Source organism: Haemorhous mexicanus, chromosome 6 (genome assembly GCF_027477595.1).
Source record: "Haemorhous mexicanus isolate bHaeMex1 chromosome 6, bHaeMex1.pri, whole genome shotgun sequence".
NCBI lineage: Eukaryota > Metazoa > Chordata > Aves > Passeriformes > Fringillidae > Haemorhous > Haemorhous mexicanus.
The window spans coordinates 3300435-3321594 of NC_082346.1; the positions used below are offsets into that span (position 1 = coordinate 3300435).

At 41.8% G+C, this 21160-nt stretch overlaps 1 protein-coding gene across 6 annotated transcripts in view; it reads right to left on the reverse strand.

Annotated features, from left to right (window-relative positions):
• The window catches only part of NAV2 (neuron navigator 2), a 381930-nt gene that overhangs the window by 93325 nt on the left and 267445 nt on the right, over positions 1 to 21160 (reverse strand). For all 6 annotated transcript variants that reach the window (XM_059848310.1, XM_059848312.1, XM_059848309.1 and 3 more), the window contains 4 exons: positions 15745 to 16852; positions 11424 to 11536; positions 7374 to 7482; positions 4442 to 4861 (listed from right to left, as the gene is read on the reverse strand). In XM_059848310.1, the coding sequence (XP_059704293.1) occupies positions 4442 to 4861; positions 7374 to 7482; positions 11424 to 11536; positions 15745 to 16852 (1750 nt within the window). The remainder of the gene's footprint in view (positions 1 to 4441; positions 4862 to 7373; positions 7483 to 11423; positions 11537 to 15744; positions 16853 to 21160) is intronic.

The window sequence follows — 21160 nt, forward strand, 5'->3', positions numbered from 1 at the left end:
GATTAATCAAATGAAAAGAAAATAATTATAAAAGGGTTTTTTTTTGGATCAACAGCCCTGTTGCTGCATTCCAATAAGAGATATAAAGGAAATTAACTCTACATCTCATTAGAGAAAACTGGGGCTAAGGAGACAAAAAAAAAAAAAGGTAGGAATATGTATGTTATTAGCCAGAGGGGGACTGAAGTGGACAAAAATCTTCTGAAAAAATGCAAAAAGTCCATGAGAATTAACATCCCCACCTGGAACAATCTTTGGGGTAGAGAGGGGAGGCAATTCTGGGCTTTGAGGTGCCACCTTCCAATGAGGCTCTGAGCCTCCAGCTCAGCCAGCCACCAAAAGGAGTGGGTTGGGGGCTCACTCCCACCCTCACACAAATCCTGCTCCAGCAGCTTCATCACTGGGTTATGTTTTAGACTCTGCAAAAAGGCAACTTCTTACCTTTGATCCACCCCCTGGAGACTTGCTTAGTTTAAGAGCTGTTCTCTGTCCCTTTGGCAAAGATTCTCCTCCTTAACCCTAAGAAAGCAATCCTGGTGTCTGCCAGAGCTCTGCTTGAGCAGACTCATTAAGGGAGGCCAAACGAGGCTTCCCATGACCCAGTACATTTCAGAGAAAGCACCAGGATCACAGGGCTAAACTAGTTTTTCTTGGCTATTGGATTTATTTTGGCTGTAACAAATATTTTGGCTTCCTTCCCTATCAGTTTGCCAATGAAAACACAGATCCAAGGTTTTCAGACTCTGGGATTGTAGCAATTCTGAAAAATGACAAAGTGAAACACATAGCAGCTAATAAAGAGCTATTCATGCTCTAAATACCCTCTTGTGCTGCTCTGCACAGAGTGTAGCTCAGCTTCTGGAAATGTTGAGCCTGTTTGCCCTGCCATTGATCTTGGTGATTTGTTCTGCAGCAAGTCACACGGATGCTTTCTTCACAAGCAACCTCTCTGATTCCTAAGCAGTTTATTATTCCTCTCCCACAAAAACACAGTGCCATCCTATTTTTTCTTACTATTTGAATTAAACAGACATTGGGGAACATACCTTACAGAAAAGGCTACCAAACATCTGCTCATGCTGGAGATGGCAACCCAGTGTCATTAGGGGTCACCAAAGGTAACAACCTTATTTTTTTATCCTTCTCCATTAATCTTGGAATGCTGTTATTGCAATTTAATACTGCAATATTCCCTTCTCAAGGAACCTACTCACATGATTACCCTCCACAGACTGCAACCCCAGGCTTGTGGGGCTGCTTGCAGCAACACTCCCTCCAAACTTGCCCATGAGTGCAGCAAGTAGAGGAACCCCAAACTGCCCATCTCCAAACCCTGTCCACAATCTGGAAATGGAGCTGCATCTTACCAACAATGGATTTACCTACAACACCAAGTGGAAATTAGCCAATGACTCCAACAGTGCTATATGAACTGACAAATCAAGTCAAACTATTTAGCAAAACAGACTCCTGTGGCTAAAGGCAAAAGATGTGGAAAAGAAAAACTTACTTGTGCGCACTTCTTGTCCGAAGAACCTTAAATTGAGATCTCATTTATCAGTATGTGGCTACTACATGAGTAAAAAGTGAAAAGTATCTCACTCCTTTAAAAACTAGGGGGGAAAAAAGAGGCAGGTACTCAGCTAAAGATATCCCAGCACTCAAGGCCAGGAGTGAGGTAAGGCAGAGTATATGGCCTCTTCTGCACTGCTTTGGTGACAGAGGCACCAACTGGCAAAACCATTTTCTTGCCCAGAATCTAAACACCCCTCTTGTACTTTGAGACTATGGAGACTCCCAATTTTTACCCTGCAGGATGACCAGACACAGAAAAGGAATGATACACAGAGATGAGCAAATGTGCAGATTTCTCTGGCTAAATCATATATAAATTTGACAGCTTTTTTATTCTTTCCTTTTCCTCAACCTGGAATCTGAATTTTATACACTAAGTAAAGGTCTGCAAAGACTGGGGCTCCTCTCTGAGCAGCAGAAGGCTGAGCTGACACAGCTCTGCCAGGGGTAATTCTCAACTACCACTCAAGGTGTTTGATGCAAACCACAGTGCTACTTAGAATTTACTTTCCTCATTTCCAAACCAACACTACAGCCACAAATTTAAATACAATTCATAGTCCAGAGGAAAAGCAATAACTGTTCCTACAAAAAACATTACAAAATCCAGGTGTAAGTCGTTGTATATGAGGAAAACACAAGGTGCTTTAGAGATCTGATGCATTATTACTGCAGCAACAGCTACTGGTGTTTCATCTGAAACAGAATTTCACAGTAATTTTTGCATCAGCTACTTTACTATATGCTTCCCCAATGAAGCATATAAAGAAGGTGTCTGACTTCTCAAAAAGTGCGAAAATATCCAAATATTCATAACTGGGAGGCTCCTAGATGGTGTAAGTGAACTGGTTAAGTGAATGACAAAGCAGCAGCTGGATTCCAGTAAGAGACATTATGTCTTTCAAAAAAGCCAACAGCACTAGAAATGTCACTAATAAAAAAAAATTACAAAAAAGCAAAAGATGCAAGATGGTCAGACAGGACTGCCACAAAAAAAACCTAAACCAAGCCAACAAACAAACAAAAAACCAAACCCACAGAAACAAAAAACAAACAAAAAACTCCCACCAAACCAAACATGAAAAAACAAACAAAACATCAAACCATTTAAATCTCAAAGATCCTTTTTAACATCAATCCAATGCTAAGGTGCTTGAGCTAAGAAAAAAATTACTTTTATAGCAGGAACTGAAAGTAGACAAATTGAAAACTGATGTTGGAGCAAAGAACAAATGCTTTTTCCACTGCAGGCAGAGATAAAATGCTGCTGTAAAACCTTGTTAATAATTGTCTATCACTTCATATCTCTGCACACTGACTTGTTCTTTAAACGTTTTCTTGCACATACTACTATTTTACCTGACACAGAGGTGCAAACCCATTCCCTTCCAGCAAACCAGCCTGTCAAAGTTGAGGCAGCTAAAGAGTTCAGCTAAGTACAGAACGTGCCTCACTCCCTCCATCTCGTGGGCATGAACGAATGTTGCAACCACGGTGAGTCTTGACTCTGGAAAAAGTTGAATCACATGCCTGAATATCTTCACATCTAGGGATACTTTCTTAACGTGCACTTAAAAACTTGAATTTTGTTCAAATTCCTCTGTGATAACAGGCTATCTCTCCAAAGGCCTATTCAAATTAGTAGAATACCCTTGGTGTTGGCTTTTATTTCTCCAAATAATCATGGAAATACAGGGCTATAAACAGAACAGAAGAGTTGTTAAGTTTGCTGGGATGCCCAGGATGAGGTGAGAGATGAGAATCTGACTCCATGTTCTCAGAAGGCTGATTGATTAATTTATGTACTTACATTATATTAAAGAATGCTATACTAAAACTATACTGAAGAAAGAGAAAAGGATACAGACAGAAGGCTTAACAAGAATGAAAGCTTGTGACAGACTCCTCAGAGTTCAACACAGCTGATGGTGATTGGTCATTAATTAAAAACAATTCACATGAAACCAATCAAACATGCACCTGTTGGTAAATGACCTCCAGACCACATTCCACAGCAGCAAACACAGGAGAAGCAAATGAGATAGTTATCTCATTTGCTTAATATTATATAATATTAAAATTTGCTTAATATTATATAATACAACTATCTATTATATCTATAGATATATAATAGATATAAATATATCTAGATAGAATAGATAGATATATATATCTATAATATTTATACATATTATATAGATATAGATATATCTAGACACAATATATATATATAATATACATAAATGTATCATATATAGATACAGCTAGATATAATAGATATATAGATATATCTATAATAGATATAGATATATCTATTATATAGATATAGATATATCTATATAATAGATATATCTATTATATATAGATATATCTATATAATAGATATAGATATATCTAGATATACATATATATCTATAATAGATATAAATGTATCTATTATATAGATATATCTAGATAGATCTATAGATATATATCTATAATAGATATAGATATATCTATTATTCAGATATAGATGTATCTATTATAGATCTATAGATATAGCTAGATATAATAGATATATAGCTATAATAGATATAGCTATTATATAGATATAGAGACAGCCTGATATAATAGATATATAGATATATCTATATCTAATATAGATATATGTATCTATTATATATCTATAGATATATCTATTATATCTCTATAGATATAATAGATAATATTAAGCAAATTTTAGTATTATATAATATTAAACAAATGAGATAATATTATATCCCATGAGATAATATTTCCTCTGAGGCTTCTCATCTTCCCAGGAGAAGAAACCCCGGCTAAGGGAATTTTCAGAAAACACAACAGTGACAAAGACTCACGAACTCACCCGCTGGTGATGTCGTCAGCCCTGATGTTCTTGCCCAGCACGTCGCCGTCGCTCATGTAGCCGGTGGCGTCCATGGCGATGCCCTCGAGGTCGATGTCGTCGCCGGCCTTGTCGGCGATGTCCACGTGGCAGACGCCGCTGCCGCGCGTGGCCAGCTGCCGCCGCAGCGGCGCCGGGTACAGGTAGCGCGCGGCGCCCGGCTCGGCGCTGACGAAGCGTCCGGCGCTGCCCCGCGGCGCGAAGCCGCCGCCCGTGGACGGCGCGTAGCCGCTGCCCGAGGACGGCGCGTCGCCCGCCTGCAGCCGCGGGCTGGACTGGCCCAGCCGCCAGGACAGCGGCGTCGGCCGCCCCGTCAGGCTGAGGATGCTGCGGCCGCTGATCTCGGTGGTGACGTTGGTGTCAAACGTGGTCTCCAAGGTGCTTGAAGGGAGAGACGCGGAGAAAATCCCTTAGGGTTTTAGCTCTTATGTGTTTCAAATCCTGTACTGCTTTAGTGTCTAACTCTCAACTCCATATAAAGTGTTAGTTGACTGTCTCTTCGCATTTTGGTCAGACAAAGCGATCCCTCTAGACCTGACTTGAAAGACACCTCACTGCCTCAGGCCCCGAAAAGTATAAACAAAAGTGAATTGAGGGGGAGCAAACTGGGGGTATATGACTTCATTACCTGAAGCTGTAATTGGAGAATTAACCACCAATGTGTAAATGGACCAAACTTTTAACTGTCTGAAAAACTCATGGCCATCGTCCACCGTGGGTGTAGCCTCTGAAAGGCTTCTGACTGCCCAAGGGGTGCCTGTTTGAAGGCCTTGAATAAACACCCACTCGATTCCCTTAATCTTGTCTGGCCTTTGTTCCAGGCAGCCACCCCAAGGCATCAGACCCACCGGATCAAATCTGGCTCTTACATGGAAGACTGTGTGAGATTTCAGGTGCTTCCAAGGCCCTGAACACTCACCAAGCTACTGACTGTACGTGACAGCACTAAAAACTGACTGCTGCAGCACTTGGGGAGATCCCTTCTTTTCACTTTTCAGGTCCTTCCCCAATGTTCCTAAAGACTCTTGCACCCAGGCAACCAGGTGCTCAACATACATGTGAAAAGACTTAAGCATGACTTTTTAATGGATTATCCACTGTATCAAAGTGTAACTTTCTCATCTTCAGGCACACATAACTCCATGACACTATGGTTTTGCCAGTCTAGGCAAGAGAGTGGGATAATAAGCTGACTAAAGGAAAACCTGCTTAAGTTCTATTTTTTTGATATATTTTCTTTTATTATCTGCATTCATGATAACTTGAACTCTGGAGATGTGTCCAGCACCAAATGGAAGCTATTTCTCCAAAATGAAGAGTAAACGAAAAAAGTAAGAAGGCCATTTCTTTTTCTTCAGGATATATTTTGTACATCAACAAATCAATAGTGAACTATGAACTGCTTCGAAGATATTCAAACCAAAACCAGAAAAAACAATAAATCACTCATATATTCATGAGTAATGCATATCTTAAAAAATATTTGTAATATTTATACATGAAACCCTCAAAATGGGACTACACCATGACTTTTCATGTAATGTGTACAGATTGCAAGACTACACCCTAAATACTCATAGCTGAATTGTAGTGAATTTATTTGAGGCTAATCCATAGCTGCAACTTCTCTTACCCGCAGGAACTTCTCTTTCCCTTTCCTGCTCAACCAAGTGCCACTTTTTTTTACTTACTGTGGATATTAGTAAAAATAAACAGCATTGTAGCACTCCCAATGCTACATATAAGCAAAAACCTCTGTATTCTCTGGTTAAAGTAATTAAACCTTGAAGAGCTGTCACATTAATTGAAACTTGCAAAGAAAAACAGCTTTGGGAGTTCATCTTTGCAAGCTCTGCTTCAGTTTCAGATACAAAGCCAAAACACAAAGTGTTCCCCCAATAAACTCATGTAGGGCTGGGGTACATAAGGCTCCAAGTGTTAGGCAGGACCCCAACCTCATTATGGGCCAAACAGCTTGTTCCCCAAAACTTCCTGTTCCACACTGCAAAGATCTAACTCACATAATGTTTAAATGTAATAGTAATCTTTGCCTATTTACAGCATATTTTAAATATTGCTGAAGATTTCCAAATGCTGCTTTACAAAAAAAAAGCAGTTACATTCAGAAGATGACTAGCAATATTAGAACTTGTTTGTCCAAAGTTTGGTCAGGAATTTAAGTTATGCACTTGATAATATGGGTCAAGCACAGTTCACCTCTTATTTAAACAAAATATTACACGTAGGGGGAGAGAGGTGTAATGCACTGAAGTTACTCAAGAGTAAAAAGAAACATTTTAAACTGTAACTTATATTCAAACATCACCTCACCCAATTACAAGAAGTGATTATTCTTGACCTTTGAGTCAATACACACCCCATCCCATCAATTCCCCTTCATACATCTCAATAACCAGCAAACATTATTCAAATTCTGTGCATTAAAGACAAAAATTACAAGATCAGTATCTCCCACTGTCAGTGTTAATAACTTTTCTAAGGATGCAGCCCAGGTGTAAGAGACGTAAAGTAGGAACAGAATTCACAGAATCACTAGGCTGGAAGAAACCTCCAAGATCATCAAGTCCAACCCATGCCCTAACCCCTCAAATAAACCCTGGCACCCAGTGCCACATCCAGTCTCTTTTTAAACACACCCAGGGATGGTGACTCCACCACTTCCCCGGGCAGCCATTCCAAAACTTTATCTCTCTTTGTGTAAAAAACGTTTTCCTAATATCCAACCTGTATTTCCCCTGATGCAGCTTGAGGCTGTGTCCTCCTGCTCTGTCAGTGCTGCTGGTGAAAGAGACCCACCCCACCTGAGCACAGGCACCTTCCAGGAGCTGTAGAGAGTGGTTTCCATTCGTTGGGAACCCGGAGGTGCCCTTACCTGTGGGTGATCTGGGTTCCCCGCAAACTGGACATGGTTTCCTCCAGGTTCTGCCGGAGGTCAGCGATGTTCTTCACGGTTCGCAGCCTCCGCGTCTCTGGATCCTCTCCTGCAGGGAAAGGAAGCCATGAGTAAGGAGCAGGCAGGGAACAGCACAGAACTGAGCTGCTGCCTATGCCTGACTCAAATGCACTTTTTCCTGACCTTCTAAACTGGTTGGGATTGAGATTCCGTTCCCCTCGGCAGGCACCTGCCATCATCACATCCTGACCAAAATGAGCTCTGCAGGGTAACCCTCATTGCACAGGCTGCCTTTGAGATGCTGCTGACCCAGTTTAAATTCTGGTTAACTTTCACTCTCATTACAATATACACTCCCATCAATACTACCCTTTCCATCTCACATATTGACACAATTAACATTAACCTGTGCCCTAGGGTGACGTTAGGATGCTTGTATCCCCATTCGTGTATGCTGTTTATGCTGGATATTCTGTTCTGAGCCTTCAAGACTGGCTGCGAAGAGTGAAAGTTTTGTTTTGGTTTTGTTATCAGCCTGCAGCCCCACAGCTGGTAGGACACAGAGAAAGGGCAGTACATAGTGCTGCTCTTGCTTTTTGCCCTGCTTTTTGCTTCGCTCTTGCTTTTTGCTTCTGCTCATCAGTTAGTTTAGCTAAGCAGTCCTAATTTTTCCCTGGACTGTTTTTCCTTTCCCTTTTTTGGAATTACTCAAACCTGCTCCGGACTGGGACCTGGCAAACACCAAGAGTTTGCACCCTGTGGCTGCAGCAGCTGCCCCAGTGCTGGAGGGACTGATAACAGAGCAACCACCCCAGGAGAGACTTTCTGAATTTGTCATCTTTGTCAGAGCAGTGAAAGAGTGGTGTCATTGTTCATTTCACTTCATGTTCATAGGTATTGTTCCTTTTGTGTGCTGAGGGTGCTGTACCTGTTAAATAAACAGGTTCTTTCCACTTCTGTCCAAGGAATCCTTCCCGAACTGGTTGGGGGCAGGGGCCATGTGGGTTTGCTTTCTGGAGGGGCCCCTTTTGGAGGTTTTCTCCCAAATTTGCCCTAGACCAGGACAACCTGACACTGGCAATTCCTCCAATATTGTGTTTTCACTAGATCTTCTTTGTCCTACAATAACAGCTTTCCACAAACTAAACTGTGCTGACTGGGTGGCTGCTCCATGCTGAGTGATGTTTCAGGTAAAAGATCAAAAGATTTTGCTTGTCAACATAACACAGGTACTATTCCTAAAATGTGCTACATGACACAAAGTTGGGGATGACTTAGTTTTCATGGCATTTAGAAATCCTGTTCTTTAAATACTTTGTTCTAAAACACACTCATGTCCTGCTCCTTAAAAGTAGAGTTTATGTACACAAAAAATAAAGTCTTCCTACTGTTTCAGCATAATTTCATTTTATCAAATTAATAATTTAATTAGTCCTTCAGCATAATTTATTTATGTGCTCTCAGCTGCCAATTCAGAAATGCTTTGGTCTCTACCTCAGTTGAGCTTTATAGAGTTAAATGCTCTAAGAGGCTAAAGAGAAGCGAATTTCTAGTAGTGCCAGCCTATTCTTTGTAAGCTGAAAGCTGGAACAGCAAACCTCCAACAAACTGTCAAAGTTTCTGTTGGGCACAGAAGGAAATTATTTCATTCTAAAGGGTTTACAACTCGTGACTAAAGAAAATACTACAGTAAATGTAAAGCTTTTCACATTTTGTATCAGCCTTCCCTGTACATGTGATGCATTTTTGAGCTGCCAGCATGCTGGGTACTCACACAATTGCTAGTTTAGATGGGTATCTATATATTACACACATCAGAAGTGTGAAGAACAAGGTAAAAAAAGCTGTTGTTGGAACTTTCTACATTCTCTGCTTTAAATTTCATGTTTCTAAAAGATGCCACATTGGTGGCACAGAAAGACCCACTCACACACTCTTGCCTACAAAGCAGCAGTGCTACAAACTACTGACCAAAGTGCTTAGTGCCCATGTGAGCATTTTTCTTTTAATCAGTCCCTACTCTCTGGGAAATCACCTCCTTGAGCTACAGTTCACTTAAGCCAGAGGGTCACACAATTATGGTCTGGCTGGACTGAAAACATCCACCTAACAAGACTGATTACTTTAGCCACTGGGTCTCTGGGACAGAAAACATTTTCTATACTCATGGATCTACAAATTTTTCTAGTAAAAACCATAAAATATTTATAGGCCTTTAGCTTAACAAACATCACAGTGCTCTTTTACAGATCATTTCTCTCACATATGTGAAGGCAAATGGTAGGTAACTTCTTAGGAAAACACACAGGAGACAAACTAAAGCAATTTCTACTGAGATCACTCTTATGCCTAAATTGATACCAAATTTTCACTTAAATGACATTCCAGTACTTAAATTGAAAGTATACTTTAGAGACAGAGATTGGCCAGTTGGCCCCTAGAGTTTAATTCTGAAATCACTCAGCTCCTCATGAGCAGGCAGCATCCTTAAACAATTCTGCTTCCATTTTTATTCTACCTATGCCCTCTTTTGTTTTATATGTGCTTTTAAATCAACAGCATCAATAGCTGCTATGCAGGGAGAAAGGATATCTGTGCCTTATTGCTTCTAATTCATTTGGGCTGAGGGACTGTTTTGTTTAGTTTGCTCTGTTTCCCCCAAGGCCCATCCATGGATGCTGCTGTCTGGTCTGGCTGTGCACAGCTGGGGTTTGCATCTCCCTTGTTTGGGTTTTTCAGCTGTCTTCTGCCTCTGGATCCCAAAACTTACATATTCTAGTTGAGTAATAGTTTGTACTTACAAAACATCTGTCATTCGAGACAAAATATCTTTAGTGATCTAGAAACACTTCTCAGTTTGCAGGCTGAAATGCAACCAGCCCAGCCAATATGATGATTAAGAGGTAATGCTGAAAAAGTTTAAGCAGCTGGACATTGTGTTTCTTACTTGCAATTCTCATATTTAAATATGAACCCAAAAATGTTCTCAAGGATTTTATCCCTTGTGCCTTTTATCTGCCTTTAAGTACTTAATCCACTTATGTGTAAATTGTACACACAGATATGTTCACCTAGGCATTCCTGCAGCCCTTTTCCTCACCAGTGACTCTGCCTCCCACCTTTGCCATCAGCACCCAGGTAGTATTGACAGAACATGCAATGCAGTATGAAATCAATCTCATTGGGAAACTTTTAGCCACATCACTTTTCCAAGGAGGGCATTTGGTTTCAAATCCCACATTAAACTGGGGGACACCAAGACTGAGTAGATGGAAAAAACCTGAGATTCTACAGATGAGACATCCTGCAATAGCACACAGTAAGCAAAGTCACAGATATTGCTGAAATGGGGACAAGAAGAGATCACATTTTTAAAAACACATGTTAGATCACATAGTAAAATCTAGTATATTCTAACCATATATGGTTGCTGAAAATCACTTTGTTATATTGGTAAGCTTAATTTATTTTTCTAACTACCATATACTTCTTACAGTAGCAGGAATTCTAGATAAATATACCAGTACTTTCTAATTTAGACTACTCATATTCTAGACACAACCAGTTTCAGCTTCTGTATGCTGGACATACTAGAGTGTAGATGGATTTTGGTGCCCTATTGCTGCAAAGGCTGCTTCTCAAATTGATCAGATTCCTATGATACTAAGATTCCTCCAAACCAAAACATCAAGGAAATTAACACAGTCTGTTCTGTAAGCTCCGAAATGAAGTTTTTAAAACTAAACAATGCATATGAAATGCTTGAGAATGCCTAGGATCCTTATAGTAGTTTAATCCTAATAACTGCTGCACATCTCATTAAGCAGGCAGAATTCCTGGTGAATAAAGAAATTTGGGGAGCACACTTGTGCATCTAGAGTTCAAATTATTGACAGCCTGTTCACTGCTGAAGAGCTGACAGAAATAGAGTGATTAAGAACGAAAGCAGCAGGAATAAAATCAACTTGCTCTAGCCCATTCTTGTTTAACCAGACCACAGTCAGTAATGGGTCATGCTTCAAAACTTACCTGAGAGGTCCTCGAGGGCAGGCTGGGCAGTTTTGACATAAAGAGCAGAATCCATGCTGACCCCTCCTGTGCTGGCCTCGGCTGTTACGTTCCCTTCATTGTCTGTCTGAGATCTGGAAAGCAAAACAAACCAGGGATGTGCAGCCACTCTCTATCCAGAGTATCTCAAGTACAACAACGAGACGAGTGCACCTGCCATCAGCCACTCTGTCCCACTCTCCAGAACACACCAGCAGACTGGTTTTACATAATTCATTAGTCCCATGTTGAATTATGCCCTAGAAATGGAAACAAGCACTCAGCTGTAAAAAATAAAAAATTCATAGTCAAAGATAGGCTTTCCCAGCTCATCAGATGGGGTCTTAAAACACTTGGATTTCCAGATGTATCTTAATTATCAATACCATCAGTTGTTGGGGCTAATCTGATCCTCTCCAATAAAGTCTGTATTGCATGAAGATATAGCAGGGAACATGTGATGTCATGTTACACTCCTGCTAGGTTCTCTTCAACATCATTTCCATTTTAAGAGAAATGACTGGGTAAAACCAACTTCAAACTCCAATTTATTGTCTGACATTATAGCTGCCAGGTAGTGAAAGATGATGTAAGGATCTACTATCAGATTCGAGTAAGATATTGTGGCTCATTTCACTTTACTGATTGTGCTGTGTTTTGCTCATAGAGCCACACCAACGGGCAGCTGGAAGTTCTCCTGCCCCCAGGGTAAGTGCTGCTGTAAAAGAGTAAAGACACAGTGAGGAATTACTATTGCAATGCTCTTAATTTCACCTGACTCTCGTAGCAGGATGTTCTGCCTGGGGTGGGGGTAAAACAACTGGAACAATGCCCCAATTACAGAGTTGTCTGTGGCAGAAGGACAAGGGGCCTCTTGCTGCTTTTGGTGTTGAGTAACACTGAAACCAGCCTGATTCATCAACCCCAGAGCTCAACCTCCCCACAGGGAGGTGAAGATGTGGCAGACCTGGTGAAGTACCTGAGAAAGGAGCCAACAATGACACCACTGGTAACTGCAGATGCTGGGCTGACACAGCTGGCCAGCACACTCATGACTGATGGCCATTGTGTACTAGAAAAGCCCAATCCCACTCTAATGACAAGGTCTTCTAACACACCCCTCCTTGGAGTGTGTGCAGAGTCCTCCTTGAGTGGGGACATCCTGCAGGGTGAGCAAAAGAGATGTGCCCACATTGGTAGGGATGAATAACATCAATCTCTGCTGAATAATTGCTTTTAATAGAACTTCAACATAATTCTTTGGATACTGTTTCAAAAGTAGTGAATTATACTATACTATTAATCATGGCTGCCTGTACTGTGTAGTAAATAATTCTGATTGAGAACTATGAGTCTAATCATTATCAAAAGAAATCATTTATTCTCATATAAATATACCTGGTTTGCCATCCTTCATCCTACAGGACAGCTGAGTTATATGAAGTTCAATTACACCTATGTAATCCTTCAGACATGAACAAACTTGACAAAGCCTGGTGCTAAGCCTGGACCCAGCTGCATCAAGAACTGCCCTCTGAGAAGGAGTTTAGAAGCAAGGGAGTCCTTTCTGCACCTCCTGACTCAATGAGAGAGCTTCTCTAATAAACTTAGTCTGAGGCTCCCTTTCTGCCAGTGACAACCCTATACAAAATGCAAGACAATTTCTTTCTTAACCACATCAAACCCAAACAAAAAGTCTACAGGCAGCTGAAAAGTACAGATTAAAGTAACCTAACTGATGTCAGAAAACACCTGAGCCATCTACTGCAATGCATTAACAAGTGCATTTTGCAGACTGAAATAATGTCTGGATAGTAAATATAATAATGTGTTATGTTTGCCTGGCAAACCAATATTATCTGGCTTTTCTCTTTCCTTTTAAAGCTTACATGATTACAGTGTTTGGCCTTTTTTCCTCCATTGCTGAAAAGTAAACAGTGTTTTTCAATTCTCCAGCTGCCAAACAGGTAGTTTCATTCCTGGTTTTTGTAAAAGGTCAAATAAATACTGTGTGGAGTTTATCAGTATGTTTACATTATAGAAAATGTATGGACTGTGTCTGCTTTTACATGTTAGATGATGGTATCTAAGCTCAACACCAACAATGAGGGGACACTGTGGTGATAAACTTAACAACCCATCTCCAAAAATTTCTGCTTCCCAGGTCCCCTGGCACTTAATTCCATACACAAGGAGAATTCTCAAAGGAGCCAGAAGACTCAAGGGTTGCTCTTCCTGTTCTGCATTCCTACACAGGCCTTTGGCATCCCTCTCCTTCAGGTTCATTCCCCTGACATTCACTATTATTCAAAAAATGTGACTGACCATTTTTTTTGCTACATCAGCCAAGAGATCGAAGGCAAAAACATGCACAGTAGAACTGAAAAAAACAGGGTACAGGGCAACAAAAACGGCCAAAGATCATGAACAGAATCTCTGCAAGTGAGAACAAAAGAGGCTAGGACACCTTAGCCTAGAAAGGACACATCTTAAGGAAGGGAAGGAGGTGAGAAAGCTCTTTCAGATCATGAGCAGCAAGACGAAGACAGAGAAAAAACTTGCATCCTCTTCTGTCATCTTCATATTTCAAAAGTCTCACACCTTCTCTGTGAATTCTCATGGGCAGCTCCTCCCAGCACTGACTCCTTCACAGCCAACAACTCCAACTCTCTTCACAGCACAGCCAACAAACCCCATGTCTCTCCTCACCCAGCTAACCCACTCTTTTGTAGCACTCTTCTTAATGGACACAGCTGTGGGCTATTAAGGGCAGGCCTGTTCCTCATTTTTGGTGATTAGTACAGCTGCAGCTCCTCAGGTGTGAGACTGCCTTCTGCACTATCTTTATTTTCTTATATACTATCCCTCCACACTCTTCCTATGAAAGAGCCAAGCAGGGTCATAAAATCCCCATGAAATGGCTGTCCAAACCAAAAATCCAATCCTCTGACTGAGAAACTCCTTGTGTCCCAGTCATGCTGTGCCCTTAAGAATCCCTGCTGCTGATTTCCCTCTTGTTACTTCCCTACTATCCCTAGGATACTTCCCTACTTCCCTACCCTCTACTGCCACTCTCACACCGAGGGTGTTTCAAACAGAAAATGCACTAGACAGAGCTTAGCTGTGACTTCCTTTGCCTGCTCTTTTCCTTATCTCAGGGTTAACACATACAACAGCACAGACTTCTTGTCTGGCCTTACTTAAATGAAAGTATTTTTATTTAATTTTTTTTGTTTAATTTCCAATTCCTGCTTACAGTGAGGCAGCTTCACCACCATCAGCCACAATGAAGACCCTGAGAGCATCTTGACCTTGTAACAACTTTCAAAGCTATGGTGCACAAAACAAACCTGACACATGTTCTTGCACCCTTCAGAAGAGCAGCACCTGGTCAAGGAGGTGTTCAGACTGCCATCTTTCCTGCTAGTAAGGTTGGACACAACCATTATCCCCCCTCCTGTCTATCACAACTTCTCATACAGCCTTTGCCACCAGTTTTTATGAAAATGTATCAATTGCCTACATTCTTGAAGCAAAGAGATTTCTCCATGATGGAGCATTTACCTTCCTGCTTCACCCCCCTGGAAGTGTCCAGAATGGCCCTCCTGGGCACCCCAGTCCTGCAGCCCCCAGGGCGGGTCCCATATCACTGTGCTGTGGGCCCCGATGAAGGAGGAATGATGAGGAGGACTCAGAAGGCTAATTATTTATTTATATTATCAGAGGGCTAATTAATTACTTTATTATACTATATTATTCTATACTATATTACATTACATCTAATCTGAATCTGCCAAGCACTCAAGCCTGCACACAACTGCACTGCGCTGCACTGAAGGCTAATTAATCACTTTATCAGAAGGCTAAATAATTACTTTATTATACTATATTACTCTATACTATATTACACTATATTACTTTACATCTAATCTGAATCTGCCAAGCACTCAACCCTGCACTCCACTGCACCGCACTGAGGGCTAATTAACCACTTAATCAGAGAGCTAATTAATTACTTTATTATACTATATTATTCTATACTTTATTACATTACATCTAAGCTGAATCTGCCAAGCACTCAACTGCTCCCTACTGCACAGCATCTCACGGCTGTCAGCCCCGACACACACACACTCTTGGCCCTGATAGCCAAGGGAACACACCACCACCACTTTGGGTAAACAACCTCCATACTGCATCCTGCTTCCTCTGAGGTCCAGAGAACGCCAATCCCAGAAACATTCTCGGAAGAACTGCACCTTGGCTTTCCCCTGTGAAGAGAACCGCGGCGACAGTGCCCTACCTGTACATGAAGGGCGCGACGGTGGCGGTGTTGGGGTGGCTGTATTGCTGCTGGGGATGAGGTAGCTGCACGCTCACGGTGTTGCTGCCCGTGCTGTGCGTGGTCACCGCGGGCCCGTTCACGGCCTGGCTGCTGCTGCTGCTGTGCAGGCCCCCGACGCCCTTCCCCTCGGAGGAAGCCAGGCTGGAGGAGGAGCTGGAATGACGGCTGTCCAGCTGGGACTTCTGATGTGACAGCCCCGAGCTGGCTTTCCCGCCACGGCTCCTCTCGCCTTCCTTTGCGGGAACAGGGGCACTTGAGGATTTCCCTGTGGTGTTTTTCATTCCTGGTTTTGGTATTCCGCTGTGCGAAGGGGCAGAGGCCTCCTTCTTGGCACTGTTCAGCTTCCCTCCTTTAGGGATAAAGCTTGCGATCTTGGAGGACTTTTTTGGCATCTCTGTTGCTGTTGTTAGTGCTGTCTGTTCTTCTTTAGGTTCCTCCTTCAGCTCCAGCTTCTCAGTGATGGATGTTCTCTTTGTAATGTCTTTACTTTTATCCTTTTCCTTCTCTTTTTGTTTCTCCTTCTCCTTCTCATTACCCTTTGGAGAACTTTTCTTATTAGTCAGCGCACGGCTGAAAGTTCTTTGTGCAATTCCCTTGAGTGCAATTTTGGGGCTGCTGGACATCGATCCCGGGTTGTTCATGTTCTGGTTGGTGGCATCGATTTCTTCGCTCTCCTCAAAGCTGAGGAGCGCCTCCAGCTTTTCACAGCTGTTGTCCCGAGAGCCCGGACACTCCAGCGCCGTCCCGGACACTCCTGCTTTGGAACCCCCTTTGCTGTTGAAGAGTTTTAGTTTTTCCAGCATGGATTTCTGACCGTTGGGAGCTGCTTTGGCGATCTCCGAGGGAGGCTTTGGAGGCTCCGCTGCCGGCTGCTTCACGGATAGCATGGAAGACGTCGCTGTGTGCTTGGCACTGAGGGACTTGCTGCGCCAAGGTTTAATAGCAGAGCTGGGCTGAGGGATGGCTGAGGAGTTATTGCAAGGAACAGCACTGCCGCAGCTCTGAACTGAGGATGAGACATTTTCATTCATTCCTGTGGGCTGGGAGGCCGTGCTGTCTGCAGGCTCTGAAAAAAAAACCACAGAAAACAACCCAATAAATCAGCACGGTAGTACCTGGTATTAGAGTTACTATGAGATTCTTTCTGTAATTAAGCATCAAGAATTTCACACTGATTACATTTTAAAGACACATCAGTATTTTCAATATCGGTGAAGCTCAGAGAAAATAAAAGCCAGCTTTCTTTTCCTACCCAGCAGAGCAGCAATGAGCTCCTACTGTATAATTTACATTTACTTGCTGTTTCAAGAAAAAGAAGGAAGAAAAAGAATCTCTTCCAATTCAAACCAAAATGTGTTCTGCAATGTGCTCTCCCTTATTAAGTCCACAATACTTTTTCATTAGCAAAAACACAGCACTATTTTGTAACTAAGGGTTCCCTCTGTTTTTGGCAAAATACTCGCTGTCCAAGTTCGATTCTTAGAAAAACCTCAAACATAAAAAAAAATGCAGGAGTAAGGAGAAAAGTAAAACTAAAGTACTTTCAGTTATTAGGGGCAGGGGTAGTAATATCTTCACAATGCAAAGGTAGAAGAAAACTCCATGTACAAAAATAAAACCAATTGTACCCCTTTGTAAAGAACCTAAATTAAGTACTACCACATATCCTAATACAGCTGTAAGAGAAACTTGTGGCAGTAACTGCACAGCCCTCCCCCACAGAGAAAACATCTATTATTTAGACGTTTCTAGAGAAAAAAAATCTATTATTTAGTTACTTCCTCCTAATGTTATTTGTTCTTATTAAGAAAATAGTTCCGAGCCTAAAGAGAGCTTGAAAAATCACACTCACCTACCAGTGGCCACTTCTCCTCTGAATCAGTTCCTCTTTGCAGAGTTTCCCTTTTGGAGATGTTACTCTCTCAATTATCACAAATATGCTTTCTGTTAAACTGCTCATGTTTCCAATTAAATTTTGTCATCTGTGTCTGTTCGCCTGCCCAGCAGCCTGCTGGGGATTAACGGCTCTTACCTATATTTCCCTGCCCTCTAGCACGAAAGTAAACTGTGTACAGAGCTGCATTTTTTTAATTCAAAAATCAACAGCAGCGGAGAGCGTGCGTTCTCGGCAGCAGGAGCAGCCCTGTGAATCCAGCCCTGTAAATCATGAGCTGCTGCAGCCACACAGGGACTGTTTTACTTCACTTTCAGTTGCTCAGTGAAGATACGGCTCTGTTAACCTCCCTCCTCTGATCCAAACCAGATCTACTGAAGATTTAAGTCACATACATCTTCCTGACTTAGCACAGAATGGAGTTTCTAAGAGTATTAGAAACTCCTTAATAATAAACTCAGCCATTTCACAAAGTGGAATAGCAAGAACTAATGATACTTTTAAAACTATTACTGAAGTCAGAAGGTTTCCAGGACTCTTAACCAGTAACTAACTATTATACTGGCTGGTTTTGTTAGTCCTTTTCCTATGGCCAAGTACCCACACGGAGCTGGATTGAATCAGGAGCTGGATTACAGACAGACAAACAGGAATCATGCTGCTTTTAAACTTGTGCCAGCCTGCTGACTTCCAGGGTATTGCTCCTGTTTGACACAGAAGGAAAATCAAGCCACCAAATATCTCCAACAGTGATACCACCTGGCCTCTTGCTGCTCTGCTCAAGCCTGCGGAATTCAACCCCACGTGTTAAGGAGGACCAAAAAGATAATGGCACAGGAATCAGAGAATCATTAAGGCTGGAAAAGACAAACAAGATCGAGTCCAACCATTAACACCAGACTGCCAAGCCCACGACTTATCCACATGCCTAAGCACCACACCTACACCTTTCTCTGAGCTCTTCCAGGGATTCCACCACTGCGGGAGGAGTCCCAGTGACCTGACACAGTGTCCTGACACAGACACAGAGAGGAAGGAAGGTGACAACCTCTTCACAAGCTGCCAGCAAAGTTCCTCACTCTGCTTTCAGAAGCTGCACCACTGCTCTTTCCTTCATGCCTCTTACCATACACTGCTTCTTTGTTTTTGTTTTCATTTCCTGAAGTCCTCCTGCTCATCACAGTCTACTTCCCATCCCCACACCACACCAGGCTCCTTTTGCATACTCAGAACAAGCAAGCCTTTGTCTCAGCCTGCCTTCCACAGAAGACGTCCAGGAACGAAGTGAAAGCTTCATGAAAATCCCAATTGAGCATATTGTACAGTTAATTTGTATAGGTTATTTTTTAAAATAGTAATAGCCCATCTCAATATTGAGATATTATTATAGGAAATGGACACTGACACTACTTTAACACTAAGTTCCTAATCCATGTCTTCTGGCCTCATCATGCTAAACAAATCTCAGCACAAAGAACAGCCATGCCCAGAATCATCAAAGCTGTCTGGGATTCATGAACATGCCTAGGATGGATTTACAACCAGGTCCTGGGAGGGACCCAATGTACTGATCAATATGGGCTCAGAAAAACAGGACTGGGGCAATAGAGGGTGACAAAATAAAAATGACCACTAAGGGCTGTGTCATTAAAGTAGAAGAGCTGGTTGTACACCCTGTCAGTACAACATATGCAGGCACCAAAACTCAGCTGGTGGTCGGAGCACGCAGACAACTGAGCAGATTTCTCAGGAAAGAAATCTGCCTTCTCAAACTGGTACTCCCCAACAGCCTGAGAACAATACAGGAAACGTGTGTATGGGATGGACAAAGCCAGCCTGCATTCCCCAGCACTCAGAGCCTACACAATGCCACTCACCTGAGACAAGAGGGACCTGAGAGCCAGGTCCAGAACCTGGCTGAGAAGTCTGACCCTCTCTCAGACACTGAGCTGGCTGTTAGGTCACTGTGCAGCAGCAGAGGCCACCTCATCAAAACAGGGCTCTGACCAGCTCCACAACTTTCTTCTGGAAGTGAATGGAAGGGGTTGCTTGACTTGGGACCTCAACTACATCCTAACAGCACAGATGAATGCTCCAGTTCACAGACCTCTGGGAAAAGATGCTTGGCTTGGATCAAGTGAAATGGCTTGTTTTCCAAATCCCAAAGCATTGCTCAAAATTTATTTCCAGGCAAAATCCAGAACTTTTCAATTTCTCCTCTTTTTTTTTTTTTTTAATTTTTAATGTTTTCAGGAAATCTATTTATTTATTTATTTATGTTTGGTCACTGACTAAAATATGTTTTTCCCAGTTTATTTGTTTATAAACACAAAACTCTCTTTGTCCCAACGCCCCCACATACACCCTCCTGTCTGGAAGTGAATTTTGCTTCTGCTGCCAATGGCGTAGGAGGAGCACAGTGCAGCTCCATTTACAGACACGTCAGAGAAACCAGAATTAGGACAATACTATGACTGTAACATTAAAAAAATAGAATATATTGCAACAGTAATGTCATTTTCAGAGTGTCTACTTAACGTTTTCCACAAAGTGAATTCTGTGAATACTGGATGCTACGCACCTGAAATGAATAAAAAATATTCACAAAGTCTACAGTTAAGCAGCAAATCTTTGGGAAAGGAAAGAAGGTACTTTCTTACACAGCTGTGGTGGATTTTGATTTGTACTTAGGTCAAATACAGTGAAACTGAAAATTGAACATCCTCAAGTGATTTATTACATTGCACCATGCACAGTTACTGCAAGAAATTAAGGGTTCACCCTAAAACACATGAAAAATTGCTCCAGCTTAAGAAAACTTCAGGTTTTCAGACTCTGTTTCTTCCTTATGAACAAGTGCTGGCTCTTTTGCTCCTCTGGCCAAGCTTGGTAAGCAAAAGGAGTTCTGCTGCCAGAATGCAGCTTCAAATGCTGGGTTTCCTAATGAAGCAGCAACATCAATCCGTGGAGCACACATCAGCATGCAAAGGGGAAAGTTTTATTCAGCATAGCATAGACCCTTCTTTCATGAAAAAGGGAGCAGGTTTCATGCATTCAGTTAATAAGCTTATTATTGCCCATGTGTTCCTTTGTGAGGGAGGTATTTTCTTTCTTCAGCAACCTGCATTAACTAAAACTGACTATAAAAGAAATGTTTTCAAACTCAAGCTACAGTCTACAATAAATAATGATCACTTTCCTCTTTTCAAAGTCAAATCTTGGCCTGAAATCTATTTTGTTCCTAGTGTTCCTGTTAAAAAAGATGTTGGTGGTCCAGTTCCAATGCCAATACACACTGTAGCATGGGTAAATCTGATTTCAGCTGCTCCTGCAAAGACTGAACTGCATCTGCAAACCCACCCGTGTGTGAAGAAGAAAAAAAAAGAATCTGAAAGCTTATGATTTAATTCTTCCACAGAAGTCTTTGAGAGCTTATGTTATAATAAGGTCAGGAGAAAATATATGCAATTTCCCATCATT